This window comes from Microtus ochrogaster, chromosome 21 (genome assembly GCF_000317375.1).
Source record: "Microtus ochrogaster isolate Prairie Vole_2 chromosome 21, MicOch1.0, whole genome shotgun sequence".
NCBI lineage: Eukaryota > Metazoa > Chordata > Mammalia > Rodentia > Cricetidae > Microtus > Microtus ochrogaster.
In genome coordinates, this window is record NC_022022.1 from 5239387 (window position 1) to 5255569 (window position 16183).

At 48.2% G+C, this 16183-nt stretch overlaps 1 protein-coding gene across 4 annotated transcripts in view; it reads right to left on the bottom strand.

Annotated features, from left to right (window-relative positions):
* Positions 1 to 430: 430 nt before the first annotated feature.
* The window catches only part of Bcl9 (B cell CLL/lymphoma 9), an 86838-nt gene continuing 71085 nt past the window's right edge, over positions 431 to 16183 (bottom strand). For 2 of the 4 annotated variants that reach the window (XM_005357063.3, XM_026784013.1), the window contains exons 4-10: positions 12973 to 13285; positions 11775 to 12091; positions 9731 to 9917; positions 8878 to 8977; positions 4607 to 6845; positions 3167 to 3427; positions 431 to 1969 (exon numbers count right to left, since the gene is read on the bottom strand). In XM_005357063.3, coding sequence (XP_005357120.1) covers positions 852 to 1969; positions 3167 to 3427; positions 4607 to 6845; positions 8878 to 8977; positions 9731 to 9917; positions 11775 to 12091; positions 12973 to 13025 — 4275 coding nt within the window. In that variant the 5' untranslated portion in view covers positions 13026 to 13285 and the 3' untranslated portion in view covers positions 431 to 851. The remainder of the gene's footprint in view (positions 1970 to 3166; positions 3428 to 4606; positions 6846 to 8877; positions 8978 to 9730; positions 9918 to 11774; positions 12092 to 12972; positions 13286 to 16183) is intronic. The other 2 variants (XM_013349918.2, XM_013349917.2) reach the window with 2 other exon arrangements.

A 16183-nucleotide genomic window follows, 5' to 3' on the forward strand; every position in this document is an offset into this window, starting at 1 on the left:
GGGAGAACCGTGAGGTGGGTTTGTACACCGGGAGAGACAGGCTGGAGGGAGAGAGGAGGGGAGAACCGTGAGGTGGGTTTGTACACCGGGAGAGACAGGCTGCGCTGGAGCGCAGGGGACTGGAAAACAAATGTCCCAAGTGTCAGTATTTTTAAAAAGAAAATTTCCCCCCTCCCCCCACCCCTGCTGAACTTAGCTCCTTTTTTTGTGCTTTTCATTAATACTCTGCTCTGAGGTCGTAGTTTGGTTTTTCTATACACTGGAGTTGAAAGAAAATAGTCCAAGGTCTGAAGATGGATTCTCCATCTAAAGTAAACAACCCAGCACTCCTGTTCTCCTCTTGCCCCAAAGACTAAAGTCTCTGCTAAAATCCCTTTTACAATATAGTACAGTACACACACACACACACACGCACACACACACACACACACACACACACACACACACACACACACACAAAATAAAGCCCAAATCAAAAGTCAAAACAGAAAAGAATCCTGGGAGAAGCCAGTCCAAAGGACGTAAACACGCAAGAATGGTGCAACACATGACTGATGGCGACTCTCAAAGCACGGTTACGATTCCCCAAAGGAGGTGCCATCACGGGATCCCCAAATCCACAAAAATAATTTTTAAAAAATAAATCTTAAAAAAAACACACCTGTTGGTTAAATGAATAATTTGTTTTCCGGTAAATCCATACATTCTCGGTTCCCTCTTCCCCAAAGCAGCCCCCCGGTCGCTCTTCTCCTATTGCGTGACCAACAGTGAGGACTCCTGGAACTCCGTCAGGGCAGCTCACAGGACCTGGAATCTCCTCGACAAGGATGGGCACATCCAAGTGTAGCAGCTTAAAACATCATGTTTCCTGGGTTGCCAGGTCCTTGGCTAAATCCACCCATGCCCACATCAGCAGCCATGCCCCGGGGCCTCATCTGCGGCGGGATCATGATGTTCTGTTGGGGTCCCATCATACCCTGCATGGACATCATCACGCCTGGAGAGCCTACAGGCCCTGGGTGGGTGTAGAGCCCAGCAGGCCCCCGATCCTTGCCGGGAATCATGCCCACAGCAGCAGCTGGATTGGTCATCAGGGTGGCTTGGCCGGGCATTGTGGATTGTGCTGGTGACATCATCCGGTGATGAGGTCCCATCATGCCTTGCTGGAGAAAGGCTGGTGGTCTCATTGGGTTGTGGCCTGGCATGGATGGAGATGAACCAAGAGGAATGTCTGGAGTTCCTACTGGCCCCGGGCCTCCCATGCCAGGTAATGCTAGTCCCATTCTAGGGGCTTGATCGCTCATCATCCCCTGCATGTGAGAAAACCCAGGTCCAGGACCCTGTGGCTGTTTGCGGCCTGGGACTTCCCCTCGAGGGAAGTACTGCAGTGTCTGGCTAGGCTTCTCTGAAGGGATAATGCGGGAGAGATCGAACTCAGGTATTCCGGTGGCTCCAGGTCGGATTACCTCCTGCAGATCTGGGTCTGTAAACACGGAAGGCATGCTGTTCCCCAGGACAGTGAAGGAGTCAGGAGCTCCTGGGCCTCCAGGCTTGCAAAGTGCTGCATCTGCTGTACTTTGGGGCAGGTTGCTGGGGCGACCAAGTGGGCCTTCTCCTGGGAATCCTATTCCTCCTGGGAAGTTGCCTTGTCCCCCAGCGGGGCCATTGTGAGGGAATGGAACCTGCTGAGGAGGAGACTGTACTGGAGGGAAGCCCTGGGGGAAGCCCATGCGTCCTTGAGGTACCATTGGAGGCTCCTGGGACCCATGTCCCATGATAGGATTGTGTGACATCAAGCCAGGCCCCATTGGGACCCCATGAGGAGGTATGCTGGGTCCCATGGCATTAGGAGAGGGCATCTGATTGGAGTGAGAGAGTGGCTGGGTCATTCCCATCGGGCTGAGGGTTGGCATCGGAACCACAGGGTTTGGACCTGAAATTCGAGGATTCTGTGTATTAATGCCCATTCCTAGAAAAATAAAGATATCAAAGGAATCAACTCAACTAAAAGCAACTCACAAAAATTCTAACAAATCACATTAACAAAAAAATTATTATGTGATATGTTCATTGTGCTGGGAAAATCCATAATCCCTGTCACCAAAAGTTGTAACACACTTGGAGGCACACAGACCAGCAGCACTGGGTGTCACCAAAAGTTGTAACACACTTGGAGGCACACAGACCAGCAGCACTGGGAAACAGACAACACAGGATCGAGCCTTTTAACTGTACGACTCAAGACAGAACGGAAGACATTCTTTCTGAAAAGGTCTAAGTCAACTTTCAAATGAGCCTGGTCTTCTTCATTGGAGACAGTTCATACAGGAGAAAACAATCTGTCTGGGGGTGGGAGGGCTCACGTGCAGCCTGCTCTGGAGACAGGATCCATCAGTCTAGTCTCTAAGTTCAAGTAGCACAAATATCAGGAAGGAAACCAAGCAGGTCTTTTTCTCAATCAGAATTTAGTATTATTCTGTATTGCCATAAAGAGGGCATTAAAGCCCCAGGCTATAAACCATTAAATAAACAGTGACTTATGGCCAAGGAACACTGCAGCTGACTCGGGGATATGTAAGTATTCGTTCTCTAGGAATTATAACCAATAGCGCTGCTGCTTGTGACAGTCACAGAGCATGTCCTAACCCGGTTAGTTAGGATCACTGATGAACAGACAGCGTGCCTAACAATCAGGATGAAATTGGAACCAGATACCCACGGCTGAGAAGCCACAGTTCCCTGCTGGCCATCACCACTCCAGGTCATTCCCTGGTAGCGGGGCTGGCAGGAGTGAGCACAGGAGGAAAGCGTACAGGACGCAAGGCAGGACCTGGGCTCTGAAGCTGCCCACCCAGAAGAGCAGCCCGGAAACTCAGAAATAAAAGACAGTGCAGTCAGTATGTTAAAAAGAGGCTCTTCAGTACTGCCTTAGGAGAGCCCAACCCAAAAACGCACCCCCACACAAGATCAGATCACCACTACCGAACAGACCACACGGGCCGCTTTCCTGCTCACCAGCTCAGAACCACGCTGGCCCAGCGTCATCTGGGCAAGTCACTTCAGTTTACAGAAATTCAGAGTGCATTCTTCAATTTATTCAACTTCCATCTATGTAGGTGTTTACAAAGCTGCTGCTTTACCCAGGACCAGTTCCGCCCTGTCTTACCTGGCATATTATTCATTGATGGCAAGTTGGGCGAACGAGCTGGAGGGGAGTCGTCATCAGAGCTGGCCACAGTCTTGATGGCATCGTGGTATAACGGGGTAGAACTGGGCATCGCAAACTTGGACATTCGCGACATCATAATTGAGAGTGGGTTCTGGGAAAGGGTTGGCTCTGGAGGCATGGTGTAAGGTGTGCTGGAAGGAAGACTTCCTGGGATGTTCACAGAGGCAGGCTGGCTGGCTGTAGGAGGTGGGGGGCCACCTAATAGAACAAAGCAAAAGCAGGTGTGGGATTAGACGCTTCCTGAACGGTGCTGGGTGCTGTGTCTATGGCCCAGAGAGGCTGAGAACAAGACAGGTGAACAGAGCAGGGACTCAGTCTTCCAGTCAGGCTCTGTGCAGAGGGACACCACAGTGTGACGTAGAGGTGACGGATCAGCAGACGTGAAGACAAACACATCAGGAATGTGCTAGAAATATTAGTTAAGCTTGGGGAGAACACAGCTTACAGACGACGCTCGACGATTGGTGTGAAACAAGTGGATCTCTTTCCCTGCCAATCGTGACTCAGGTACTTACAAGCCAAGGAGAGAGGCTTGTACTCTACCCTCGGGTACTAACCCCATCTCTCTGCACAAACTCCTGCTTAATTTCCACGACAAACACGTCTGAGGTGGCTGGCTGCTCCACCCCACTGCGCTAGTGAACTGCTACCCCACAGAGAGAAATTTTAGCTCTGCTAGGGTAAATCACCTGCCTCATTCTGATTCTAGTGTTTCAAGTGGAGATGGCACTAACCTAGTAGTTAACACCCCAGGGCTACTTCACTGACCACCTCGGTCCCATTCGGGGAAAATATCATCATCAGCCAGAGTCTCTCCTAGGAAGAAAACACTGTAGCAAACAGCAGCCTATGTGTGACGACAGCAGTCTACCAAGGAGATCTTCCTAGGTCTTAGTGCAGGCCCCTCACCCTGATTGGGCTTATATTCATTCTTTTGACTGGACAGTAACCCCTGAAATGAATGGTTCCAGTATTTTAGGAAGCCACATTTAACCACTGCTGACATTCTATTTCGCCATTATGTATTCATGCGCAAATGTAAATTACTCAGGGAACTAACTACACTCTCTGCCAGGAATTATTGACCATCATGCACCTTGCAACAAATTTTTTTTTTTTTTTTTTTTTTTGGTTTTTCGAGACAGGGTTTCTCTGTAGCTTTGGTGCCTGTCCTGGAACTAGCTCTTGTAGACCAGGCTGGCCTCGAACTCACAGAGATCCGCCTGCCTCTGCTTCCCGAGTGCTGGGATTAAAGGCGTGCGCCACCACCGCCCGGCTCCTTGCAACAAATTTTGACAATACCATCAAGACCTGAGTTTTCTTAAAATACAAATTCTAGCAACCTTCAGCACCAACGGTGAGGATGTGAGCACTCACCTGACTCTCCACTTCCCAGCATGGCTGGGGAGGCCATGGTGAGGGGCGCTTTGTGGTTTGGAGGGATCCCAGGACTCTGGAGGGGAGGCTTGGGAGAGGAGGTCCATCCAGGCGATGGGGCAGGAAGTGATGGAGACTTGAGGTGAACAGGCGAAGCAGCAGCAGACCCCAAGACAGGAGGGGACTTAATGGAAGCAGCAGCAGCTGGGCCTGCCAGCATGCCTGCCAGCTGTGATGGAGTCTGAGGGGACTTGAGGTTCCCCGAGGGCGAGCCCAGCATCGGAGACTGGACCTGGTGCATTGTAGGAGATTTCAGGGGGTTAATGCCTGGGGAGTGCACCTGGCTGCCTGCCACAGATATATCCAAAGGCTTCCGTCCCAGGCCACGCTGAACTGGAGGAGCTGTGTTGAGGCTAGTGGGGTTACTGGAAGGGTTGAGAGGTAGTGGTGGCATATGACTGAGCCGGCTGTTAGTCCTTTGGTCGGGCCCAATTGGTTCTCTGAGATTCCGCAAGCCACTGTTGCTGCCTGGACCCTGAGACATGGGAAGGAACGGCCTGGGACCCACACCATACTCCTGCTGAGGGTGCTCACCAAATGGCAGGGGCACCATTTTCTGCTGGGCAGGCAGCATGTCTGAGCTACCAGGGCGTAATTTCATCATATCCTCAGGGCCTGCCCCAGCCTCTCTCATCTTCTGAGGTATCATCTGAGAGCTGGATCCCATGTTGACGTTTAGACTGACATCCCCCTTCATCCCACCAGGAACCATCCCGAACTCAAGTTCCCGACCAGGGCCTATCTGTGGAGGCATTCCTTTGGGAAAGTCACCCCTGGATGGGCTCAGAGGACCCTCAACTGGTATTCGAGGGAAAATGGGGTTACTTCCCGGCTCCATGTGGCGCTGGGAGCCTGGGATCATCCTATTCATTTCCATGCCAGGCCTGACACCCTCCATGCTCATCCCTGGGGGGAGAGCCAGCTGCTTCTCCGCCAGCTGCTGTTGAAACATCTCTTCAGACAAGCCTTGGGGGTTTGGGAACCGCTCTCCTCGGCCAGGACCACTGAAGACACCCTGGGCAGGAGGAAAACTTCGACCGTCTGGGATTTTTGGCACATCGTCTGGCCAACTGACTCCAGTAAGACCTGGTCTAGATGCCGGGTTGGGCACATTCGGTCCCTCCATCTCAGAATTTATCATTCCTGCAAACCCAGGAAGGCGCATCTGGCTCCCTGGCATGTTGGGGTGGGGAGCCATGCCCCTTGGGGGTAGAGAATGTGAAATGTTGATCCCATCAGGAAATGGCTCTGCCCCAGGTGCCCAGCCTTCACTCGGGGCCATCTGGTATGGAGGGGGAGGCCCTCGGACCACTCCTCGGGGCCCATGCTGATGGACCATCATGTCCTGGAGTGAGCACTGCTGGACAACCACCTGCTCCTGCTTCCTCCTCTTCTCTTCGTAAAACTCCTGCTGCAGCTTCAGCCACGCTATCTGCTCTGGAGTCATATGGTCCAGGTGGTCGGGTCCGATGGGCCCAGGCTGGGAGTTCACAGAGGGTGGGACCATTTCATCCGGAGAAAAGGGCACATCTCTGTGTCCCTGAGGGACAAATGGAGCTCCCACATCTGTCCGGGGCCCAGGTCCCTTACCTAGGCTTTGGGATTGAGACATCATGGCCTGTATTGGCCCTTCTGGTTTTTTCTGAGGCCCATCTAAAACCCCAGTGTTTGGCTGGGGACCCCCTGTTTGTCCTGCTGTGAACTCTTTCTCATCAGGGAAGAGCATGCGCTGGATATCTCTCAGAGTCTGTAAGGAGCGTTCCCGGTGCTCCAGCTGCTCCTGAGACAGGCCGTCAGGGTTCTCGCCCAGCGTCGGGGGCTCGCCACTGGACACTGGTGGAGGTGGGGGGGCTTTGGGATCTGCTGAAGAGCTATTGCTCCCCTGGGAGACAGGGGTCACTGCTCGATTGTTGGGTGTTGAGTTTGGCCCAGTACCATCTGGGGGCAGTGGAGTGGAGCTGGCAGGACTGCCCACAGAAGGAATCAGTTTATTTTCTACCCCGGGACTGTCCCGGTCCAGGGGACGCGGGGCTGCAGCAGGCTTGGGTGCTGGTGCCTGAATGGGCGGAGTTGGCTGCAGTCTGGCACTCTGCGAAGAGTTCTGGTCCTGGTTGGTGGGAGCTGGCGGCTGCTGTGGCAGAGGTTTTGGATCATTCCGAAGGGCGGGTATCTGTGTGTTCTGAAGACAAATAAGATGATTTGTATTACATAATGGTGAACTGAGCAGAAGGGCAATTAAAGAAATAAGATATAAAAGTTGTGTCCCAGTAACATAAAATCATACTGATACTGCCTTTCATGGATAACCAATTTTTGGACATGAAACACGTTTATTTTTTAATTCTCCCCCCCGCTTCTTAAACCTGATACTGAATAGCAGCTCCCTCTTTCTCTTCCCGAAAATTAGGTTTCAATAACTTCATGCATGTGCTAGGCTCTGAGCATCTATTTTGAGGTGTCTGCAATGCTTCTGACTTAGGGAAAGATTCGTTTTTTGGTATATGGGTGGTTATACCCAACACCTTTTCCTTTTTCCCTGGTCATTCAGACTTCTCACTATCAATCCAAAGGTCTGATATTTCTAACTGAAAGAGAAACTAAAAGTCACTTGTGGTCTTGCAGTCGGGAAGGCTGCTCCATGCCAAGGCCTCCTCTGTTGAGTGACCACCAGCTTACTCCTCTGAAGGGTAACCACCAGCTTACTTCCTCCTTGAGTCTCCATGGACCTGCTGTCTCTGGTTTCTCTTTTCAGTTTGTGATAACTGATTCCATATTTGATAAGAGTTTGTATATTGGCGTAGTAAGACAATTAGCAGGCAGGAAGTGTCTGTAGAGAAACCTGAGACTATCTAGCGCACAGTGTCTCTGGATCTGTTTTTTCCAATCAACAAAGCTGTTCCATTTAACAGGCTGGATGACTGCTTATCATTAAGGACCGCTGCTACGCTACATCCAGACAAACGCGAGCTCACCAACAACATGGACACTGTGTTTGGAAGATGCCTTTTTGCTCTCAGTTGGACTGTTTGCCTGTGTAAATGTATACATGAATCTTCATGTATATCTATACATATGAACAGTTTATGTTTCAAACATAAATGTATATTTACAAGTGTCTTTGTGATATGAATGTGCATGTCTCTGAATGATCAAAAGCGTATTCCATGTCTGTAGAGGACACCTTTGCTTAGTTGCTATTTCAGGTTTGGTATTGCTGCCTGTTTTGATGAGTTTGCTACTGGTGGGTACTGATGTCATAAAGAAGTGGAGCGGAGACCACTGAGTCTTTACCCATCCCCTCCTCAACTCCTGTTCCACTGTCATTTTAGTCCCAGATAAAGTGGAGCAGACAGCTGTATTAGGAACTGTCATTAAGACAACTGCATGACAACATGCCCCGTGCACTCCAGGACCAGGGGTTTGTACCTGTCCTCCACCACTGAGTAGTAGAGGGGTTGGGGAGTGTGAAGCACCTTGTCCGACCTTAGGAAAGCCCAAGTGCTGCTGGACCCTGGAGATGGACCTCTTTGATAAATAAACTAGAAAAGAAGCCACCTATTTTATCTTGAATTACAACTGATTGCTTATTGTCATTCAACTTTTTTTTCTTGTCTAAGACTCATCTCAGGATTGGACTTTATGCTCTTTGAAAGCAGAAACTGTGTCTAGGACTTTTCCACATGGAAATCTATATGGTTACAAGAAACACTGCACACTTTTTCTCTAGTGTAGTTTATACTGGGTACTTAAGATCTAGGTAAGGAACAGACTCAACTATAATTTTGAAAATATCAAGATATTAAAAAGCACTTGGCTCACTGGTTAAGAGTACTTGTTGTTCTTGGAAAGAACCTGGGCTTGATTCCCAGCATCCACATGGAGGTTCTCCACCTCCTCGGGTACCAGGCAGGTATGTGGCACACAGATATACACACAGGCAAAACACTCATACACACAAAATAATAAAATAAATTTTTAAAAAAAAGTACTCAACGGGTCTCGATCTGAAACAAATAAGAATCACCTGGAGAGTCACCAGACTCCAATTATGGTGGCATTAGGCTGAGCTATCACTTCTGACCATGTGATAAGAGAAGCCTAAGATCCTACAGTTAAATACCCAGGATGCTGCTTGTGCCAGCAATTTAATTTATCCCCTTCTCAGGCATTGCAGAACCTTGATGCCATTATTCCAGTTCTAAACAACATACCAGGGGGGCTGTGCTTCTCTCTGTCTTGCTGTTGGAGATGTTCTGGATATGGAAAGAGACAATCGTTTCGACCTGGCCCTTCAGTACAGCCTCTGCAGCCCTGCAAAGACACAGAGACAATGCACTAGCACTTGCTTCTGTTTTGTGAGTTGCGGTTCTACATGTGCCCACCCTGGACGGGGCTTCCGAGGTTCTGGATGGGGTATACAGAACCACTAGGAATGGTGAATGAGAAGACATCAAAGGAAACACACTTCATTATTTATGCTTATCATTTCTCATCAAATGTCTGAAGTCAGAAGATGACTACAAGCCAATTCCTGCAGAGGCATTGAAAAACAGCAACAATACACTAAAGATCTTCAATTCAATCCAATCCAGCTAGGCGTTTTACAGAAAACCCTCATTCAATCAGCAGCTAGGAAAGGCGAACATGGAATTCCACATATCTAGAGATAGCAGAACTGTGAAGATCCACCCTGTGCCTTGTGAGAGGAGGGGTGAAGTGTAGGTATTCCTGATAAGTAAACACTTCACTGCTTCATCCAACCACCTGAAACACACGGCAAACTGTGCACAGTAGCTACTTTTGGTGAATTTAGAGATTGTTCTCCTCATATTTTCTCATTATTCTAGTATAGACATGTACTGTTTGTGGTATTTTTTTTTAAAAAAAGAACATACAAATCACAGAAAAGTGCATATTGTGCACTCAACCCGTGTTTCACATATCCTCACACTCTCTCTGCCCCAACACAGCCAATGAAGCACTGTCCGCAGCTACCCCTGCCCAGGGCTCTGGTTCCACAACACACAAGGCATGCTCTACACTAGGACACAGCCACCAACTTACTTATTTGCCATCTCAGTAGAAAACACATACACCACTTTGGCTGGGGTCTTCTGAGCAGGTATGGGTTCTGGGGCAGTAGTTTGGCCATGAGGAGTGGAAGACCTGGGGGCTGTAGCAGTTGATGGGGTCATGGAGTGTGGTGTGTGCTGGGAGTCCTGGGACTTGATGTGGTCTGCAGAATTACATTCTAAAAGAATGAAAGACTCGCTGTCATAGGGAGAACAAACTGCCTGCCCCAGCCTTCCCACCAGTAATTACAGAATCACATACAAATCCAGCTTGAAAACTTCAAGAACAAGTTCCTTGCTAAGTGGAAACATCTCTTCTACTCATATATCTCCAATACTTTTTCCCCTAAAAGATTCACTCTATAGCAATCCTCCCATCCTCTCTTCTGTCTGTGGTGCACATATTAACACGTTAGCACATGTCTGTAGTACATATGTTAGCATGTCTATAGTGTGCATGTAAGCACATGTCTATAGTGCACATATTAGCATGTCTAGAGCACATGTTAGCATGTCTGTGCTGCACATGTGAGCATTGTAGTACACATGTTAGCACATGTCTGTAGTACATATATTAGCACATCTGTAGTAACATATATGTCTATAGTGCCCATATTAGCATATGTCTGTTGTATACATATTAGCATGTCTGTGGTACACATATTAGCATGTCTGTAGTATAAATATTAGCATATATCTGTAGTACACATATTAGCACATGTCTACATCGCCCATATTAGTATATGTCTACAGTACACACATTAGCATGTTTATAGTGTACATATTAGCATATGTCTGCAGTGCATATATATGTCTACAGTGTACATATTGGCATGCTTATAGTGTATATATTAACATGTCTGTAGTAAACATTAACACACACCTGTAGTACACATATTAGCATGTCTGTGGTACACATGTTAGCATGTCTATAGTGCACAAATTAGCATGTCTGTGGTACACGTTAGCATGCCTGAAGTGCACATGTTATCATATGTCTGTAGTATACATATTAGCGTATGTCTGTAGTGCACATATTAGCATGACTGTCCCTCCTCTCTGGCAACCTTCCAGAAACTTCTTAGATATGACAGGACGCCCCTGTTAATCGAACTCATAGCCCCCTTCTAGTATTCTGGCATTGATCATATTTTATACTGGTGGTCTAATGGTTGGTTTCTAGGTGCACCCAAACTCTTGAAGATGACAACTATTTGTCTTGCTGACTGTACCCCCAAGAGAGTGCTGGGGTTTGTAACAGGATTCCCAGGAACACTTCAGGAAGGGGAAGAAGGAAGGGAAGGAGGCAGGGAGTAATTACTCAGCTTTTCCCTTTGACTTTGGGCTGGGGAAATCTCATTTTCACTTGTTAAATTGTAACTTCACATTCTGGCCTACTCCTAAAATCTTTTTTTTTTTTTTCTTTTAAGTTTTCCTGTAGGAAGAAAAAAGCCTTAAATCCCACACCAATACCGTTTCCTGGCTCATTACACTGTAGTGCCTGCCAAACCTCTACCACATCTGGTAGCCACCTCATTCATGCCACACTGAAATCAGCTGTGACAGCTCTGGACTAGTGCCAGGTCCATTAAGGCTTCCCCTTGTGTCTAGGAGTCTGGCAAAGTGGCAACCAGCAAGCACAAAACCCAAGTGGTGGAGGATTTCTCCAAGAGGAGGGAATGCCAGGGGACCTGCTCCAGCGTGGGCCGCAGGCTGAACGGCAGCTACTGGTTTGACCGAAGGACAACAGTGCACAGGCCAGAACTATGCTCCTGAACATAGCCTAGGCTGGTAAAACATCTGCTCAAACCACATGCACATCCAAGAGCAAGAGCTCCTTAACAAGGTGTTCTAGCCTCTCTTTTAATGAGGAGAAAAATGAAAAACAATGGTCTCTCCTGAACTGCGACAGTTCCTGAATCTGCCACCAACTCTCCCACTTTAGTGACAGCAGCCTCTGGCCTCTAGTAAATGTCAGAAGCCTTCCCCAGGGAACACCAACTTCCCTCTGAGTCTCAAAGAGCTTATAGACATACCTTTAATGTCAGAGTCATCGTTTGGAGTCCCAGGATCTCTCTGATCAAAGGAGTCGGCGGAAATACTTCGCTCCCTTTTCCCCTTGCCCTTGGCACCATTTCCAGCCCCATTCTTCAGCCCCATGCTCCCACCTGGGCCAGGGAGTGCTTTAGGGGTATGGCCCCCACTCTTGGAGTCACAGGGGGATGGCTGGGATTGGCTGGCTGAGCCCCCCGGTTTACCCTGATTGGAGAATTTGGAATCCAGCTGGGGGTTTCCAGATGGGGACATCACTGTAGGGGGACGGACCATCACCTCCTGCTTTGACTTAGGGCTACTAAAAGAAACAAATAACAGAGAGAGATTAGATACCAGATATGGTCAGTACAAATTAGTGTTTCTATAATGACTTTAGGAGACCCTGCATGTGGAATAACCCACCCCACAGAGCACCTCGCCCACATGCTGGTCCCTGCCACCCTGGCCCCCATCTTGGAGCTATCAACAGAGAGGAGGATCAAACAGAATGGCCTCCAGAGCCCAGGAACACTAGAGTCACATGGGGACCTATCTCTAGGGTTTCTGTCAATAAAGGACAACCGTTTCTATGTACATAGGAAAGTGACTCTCACACTAAGACTAGCTCAGAGTAAACAAACAGACATCGTTAAGATCAAAATACTACCACCCCCAGGCTGATGACAAGGAACAGCTGTAATGAAAGCCTAGAACAAGCAAGCAGGCCCAAGGGCAGAAAGAAAACCCACTAGTGCCGTCAAGTTAGGGAAATCCTCCAGCACCCTTCCCAGCAGCAGCACAGCACCAAAGCAGGGCAAGCCCACCCCCAGGAAAGACATTCTTTACAGTCTGAGTACTGAGACACACGGCAAAGGCTCCAGGCGGAGTTTTAGCTCTAGGACCTCATCAATCTATGCCTCAGTTTCCGCAGATGGTACTGGTTGGTCTTTAAGGTCCTTCTGTTTGTGCTTTGCAAGGGGTGGGGAAAGGGGAAAGGTGGGAGGCATAGGAATGGTGGCTGAGAGAATAACCCAGAAAAAGTGTAGCATCAGGTTCGGCTACCAGCTGTTACTATTGCACTGTTTCCTCTTTCTTTCCCACTTGGGACTATTCTGTGTCTAACTCTACACATTGATCCACCAGTGTGTGTGGTATACATGTGCTGTCCCTGAGGGGTGGCAGTGAGGCCCAGGCCCTTACCTCTGTGTGTTTCCTGACGGAGAGCTCCTCACTTTAGGGTTACTGGAATGCATTGATTGAAATCCTGAGCTTTCGGTCACTAACTGGGATGGGCTCACCGAGTTCCTCTCGGGCTGCAGCAGAAGTAGCTGCTGGGGGCAGAGGCAGTTGCCCACTGCTTGTTTGGTACGTCCCTTAGTGCTGGCTGCCAGCTCGCCTTTTTCCTCTTCGTTTTTCTCTGCTGTGGAAGTGGGTCCTTCCCCCTTGAAGTTCCAGCATTCTCTGAGAGTGTGCCTCCTGCTGCCGAAGGAAAATCTCGCATCTCCAGGGCCCACTACAGGAAAAGGACATAAAGAAGGTAAGAATGAAAACAAAGATAGAAAACACCTTCCAACAGGATCAGCACAACAAGAGACATCTAGGCCATGCTTCAGCTCCCAAGGGATAAAGGGGAAGGGTGAGAGCCATGCCATAGCCACTGGCTCTGGCAATTGAGCAACTGAAGAAAACTGAGGATTTCTGATGAGCACATAGGCCTCCCTTCAAGCAGTCTCTTTGAAGAAGAGAAAAGCATTTCATTTTTAGCCATTTCTTCTGCCTTGTGTTTATTTCTGAATACAAAAGTCTCAATGGGTTTGGGTTGTCTCCCTCCAAAGTATGCTTTGAAATAATGCCTTCATACCAGAGGGTACTGATCTCTGGTGTTTGGGCTGTGGTGGCAAACAATCGCAGAGACATAGAACAACCCCACCCCAATTTCAAACCATGCAGCAAATTATCGATGCGTTTACTCTGTGGGCTTGAGGGTGATGGGGCACCGAAGGAGACACTTCTGAAAACAAACATTAAGCTAATACCAATTCAATCAGTTCTGTCCCCGATTTCCATGATTCTTCTATTAAATTATGCAGATTTTGTGCCTGTGTTCTCACCTTAATGACAGGGACATGGGAAGCATGGCAATGAGCCACAGTTTTGAAGGTAAAAGAGTATCTTTGAAGGCTAAGGTATTTTTTGAGCCAATTTGCAAGGCTAATTTGAAGCATAAAGGTCAATAAATATTCCCAAATCTAGCTATGGAACAAACGAAAAAGTTCTTTATTTAGGGAAGCCCAGACAGCGGGCAAGGGAACCATGGAATATACTCTTCATCACGGGTCCCTCCCAGGAGGTTCCACAGCATCTTCCTGGAACCACCACCACCTGCTCGTCCCTCTCCTCCACCTGCTGCTCTCTGGCTGACCACGTATGGGGCTGAAGGAAGGGAATGTCTGGTGAAGGATCAGTAGCTACAAAATTAAAAGGAGCTAGAAACAGCTCGTGTGTTAAAGCTCACACGTATTTTGAGAGTCTCAAAGTCTTGACTAAAACCAGGAGACTCCTTAGTGATGGTTAAATCCTGGTGGTATGGTAACTGGTATGATAACTGTCAGCGCAAAATTCCTTCAACTAGGCATTTCCACTCGTCCCTATTTCACCTGGGCCAGGAAGGGAATTAGGGAAGTTTTGAGTACACAGAACGACATCTTTTCCTGTTTTTAGTAAAGGAGGCAGGAAGGAGAACTAGAAAAAGATATTCTGGAGAGATCTAAGTTGGTTCCAGAAGCAGAACTCTATAGAACACACTGAGCATGATTACATTTAAGGTCTCATTTCTATCCCCTAATACCTTCGGTCTGTTTCCTTTTACAGTTTAAACTATAGGATGGGTTTGGTTGTCAAATGTGACAAGTCAAGATCAGAAACCACTTTTTACATTCTTTTTCAAAACCAGTAATCATCGGTAAAGCAGACACAGCAAATGAATCCCGGGCGGACAAGGCCAGAGTGTTACCTCCGCCAAGGAAAGCCGTTATCAGCTGTATAATCTGTGTGTAACTCCGGCACTTTCCGTCGGCACCACAGTCTAGTGCTTGGTCACTGGCACTGAGCAATCCTTTGTGTCATTTCCTCCCTGCGAAGACTGTGCTCTTTGAAGACAAGAACCTGATTGTATGTTCTCTGGTCTCTCTAGACTACTCAGCATGATGTACTAAGGGTACAGCTGGGTCCTCCATGACTTATCAGCTTCTCAGAAAACAAAAACACCCGGCGTTTGTGCTGCACTCTTCTTCCCAAGAAATGCAAAATACATCACAAATATCAAACTGGCTCATTTGTCTGCCAGGCATTTATGATGAGCTGGAAGCATAGATTGTTTCTAATAATGATGCCATGAACATAAAATATTCTTATTTTCAAAGTACTTTCACATACAATTTCTTATTCTCACAATTTCCCTGACCTTGATCGGCAGGTATTTTCCACCTGAATGAAGCAGAGTGCACAGGCAGGAATGGCTTTTCTAGCCAATCAGCGCTCGCAGACCCCGGCTCTCTTCCTAACCCAGTTTCCTCAACCTTTGTGGATGGACAGACAGAACAGAGGTTAAAAGGAACATGAAAGAACAAGAGCTGAGAATAAAGTCCAGGCGTCTAATTCCTATCCTGAGAGAGGTGCTCCAAGGTGACATCAGGCCTAGCTCTAGCCTGCCTCTGAGAGTAAGAACAACTGAGCAAAGCCCACAGATGTCTCACGACAGCCATGAAGAATACAACTCTCCAACAGTGAAGGTCTGGAAAACATCGTGCACAGAACCCCCTCAGAGGACTTCCTTCTGAGGGAAGACGCCTCACTCCTCAGGTCTACTTCCATGCTTCTCCCTTCTCTTCAGAAATCTGAAATTTTTCACTAGGCCCTAGGCGTCATTCTAAGCACTTCATACATGGATCAGCTCATTCACAGCAACCTCACAAGATAACTGTCTTAATAATGAAAAACTGCTGTTCACTCTGCTAGTGGTAGAGCTGTGTCTGGCCCAAACCCTTGGGCCCCAGGTGGGCATTCTTCACAGTGCAGTGCTGTGTATGGGCAAGGGGAGCCACTCGACGGTCAGCTCCTTCTGCCAGGTAACCACTTCATATTTTCTCCATATGCTCTACCTACCCACCATTTTTCTTCCTTCCTCTCTAACCCTAATTTGTGGGTCACTGGGTTTTTGTTGTTGTCTTGTTTTGCCTTAAGACAGTGTCATACTCTGTCACTCTGGTTGGCCTGGAACCTGCATACCCCACGACCTGAGTGCTGTGATTCCTGTCTGTGGCTCCTGGCCCTACGATTTGAGTGCTGTGGTTCTTGTCTGTGGCTCCTGCCCCCACAGCCTAAGTGCTGTGATTCCTGTCTGTGGTTCCTG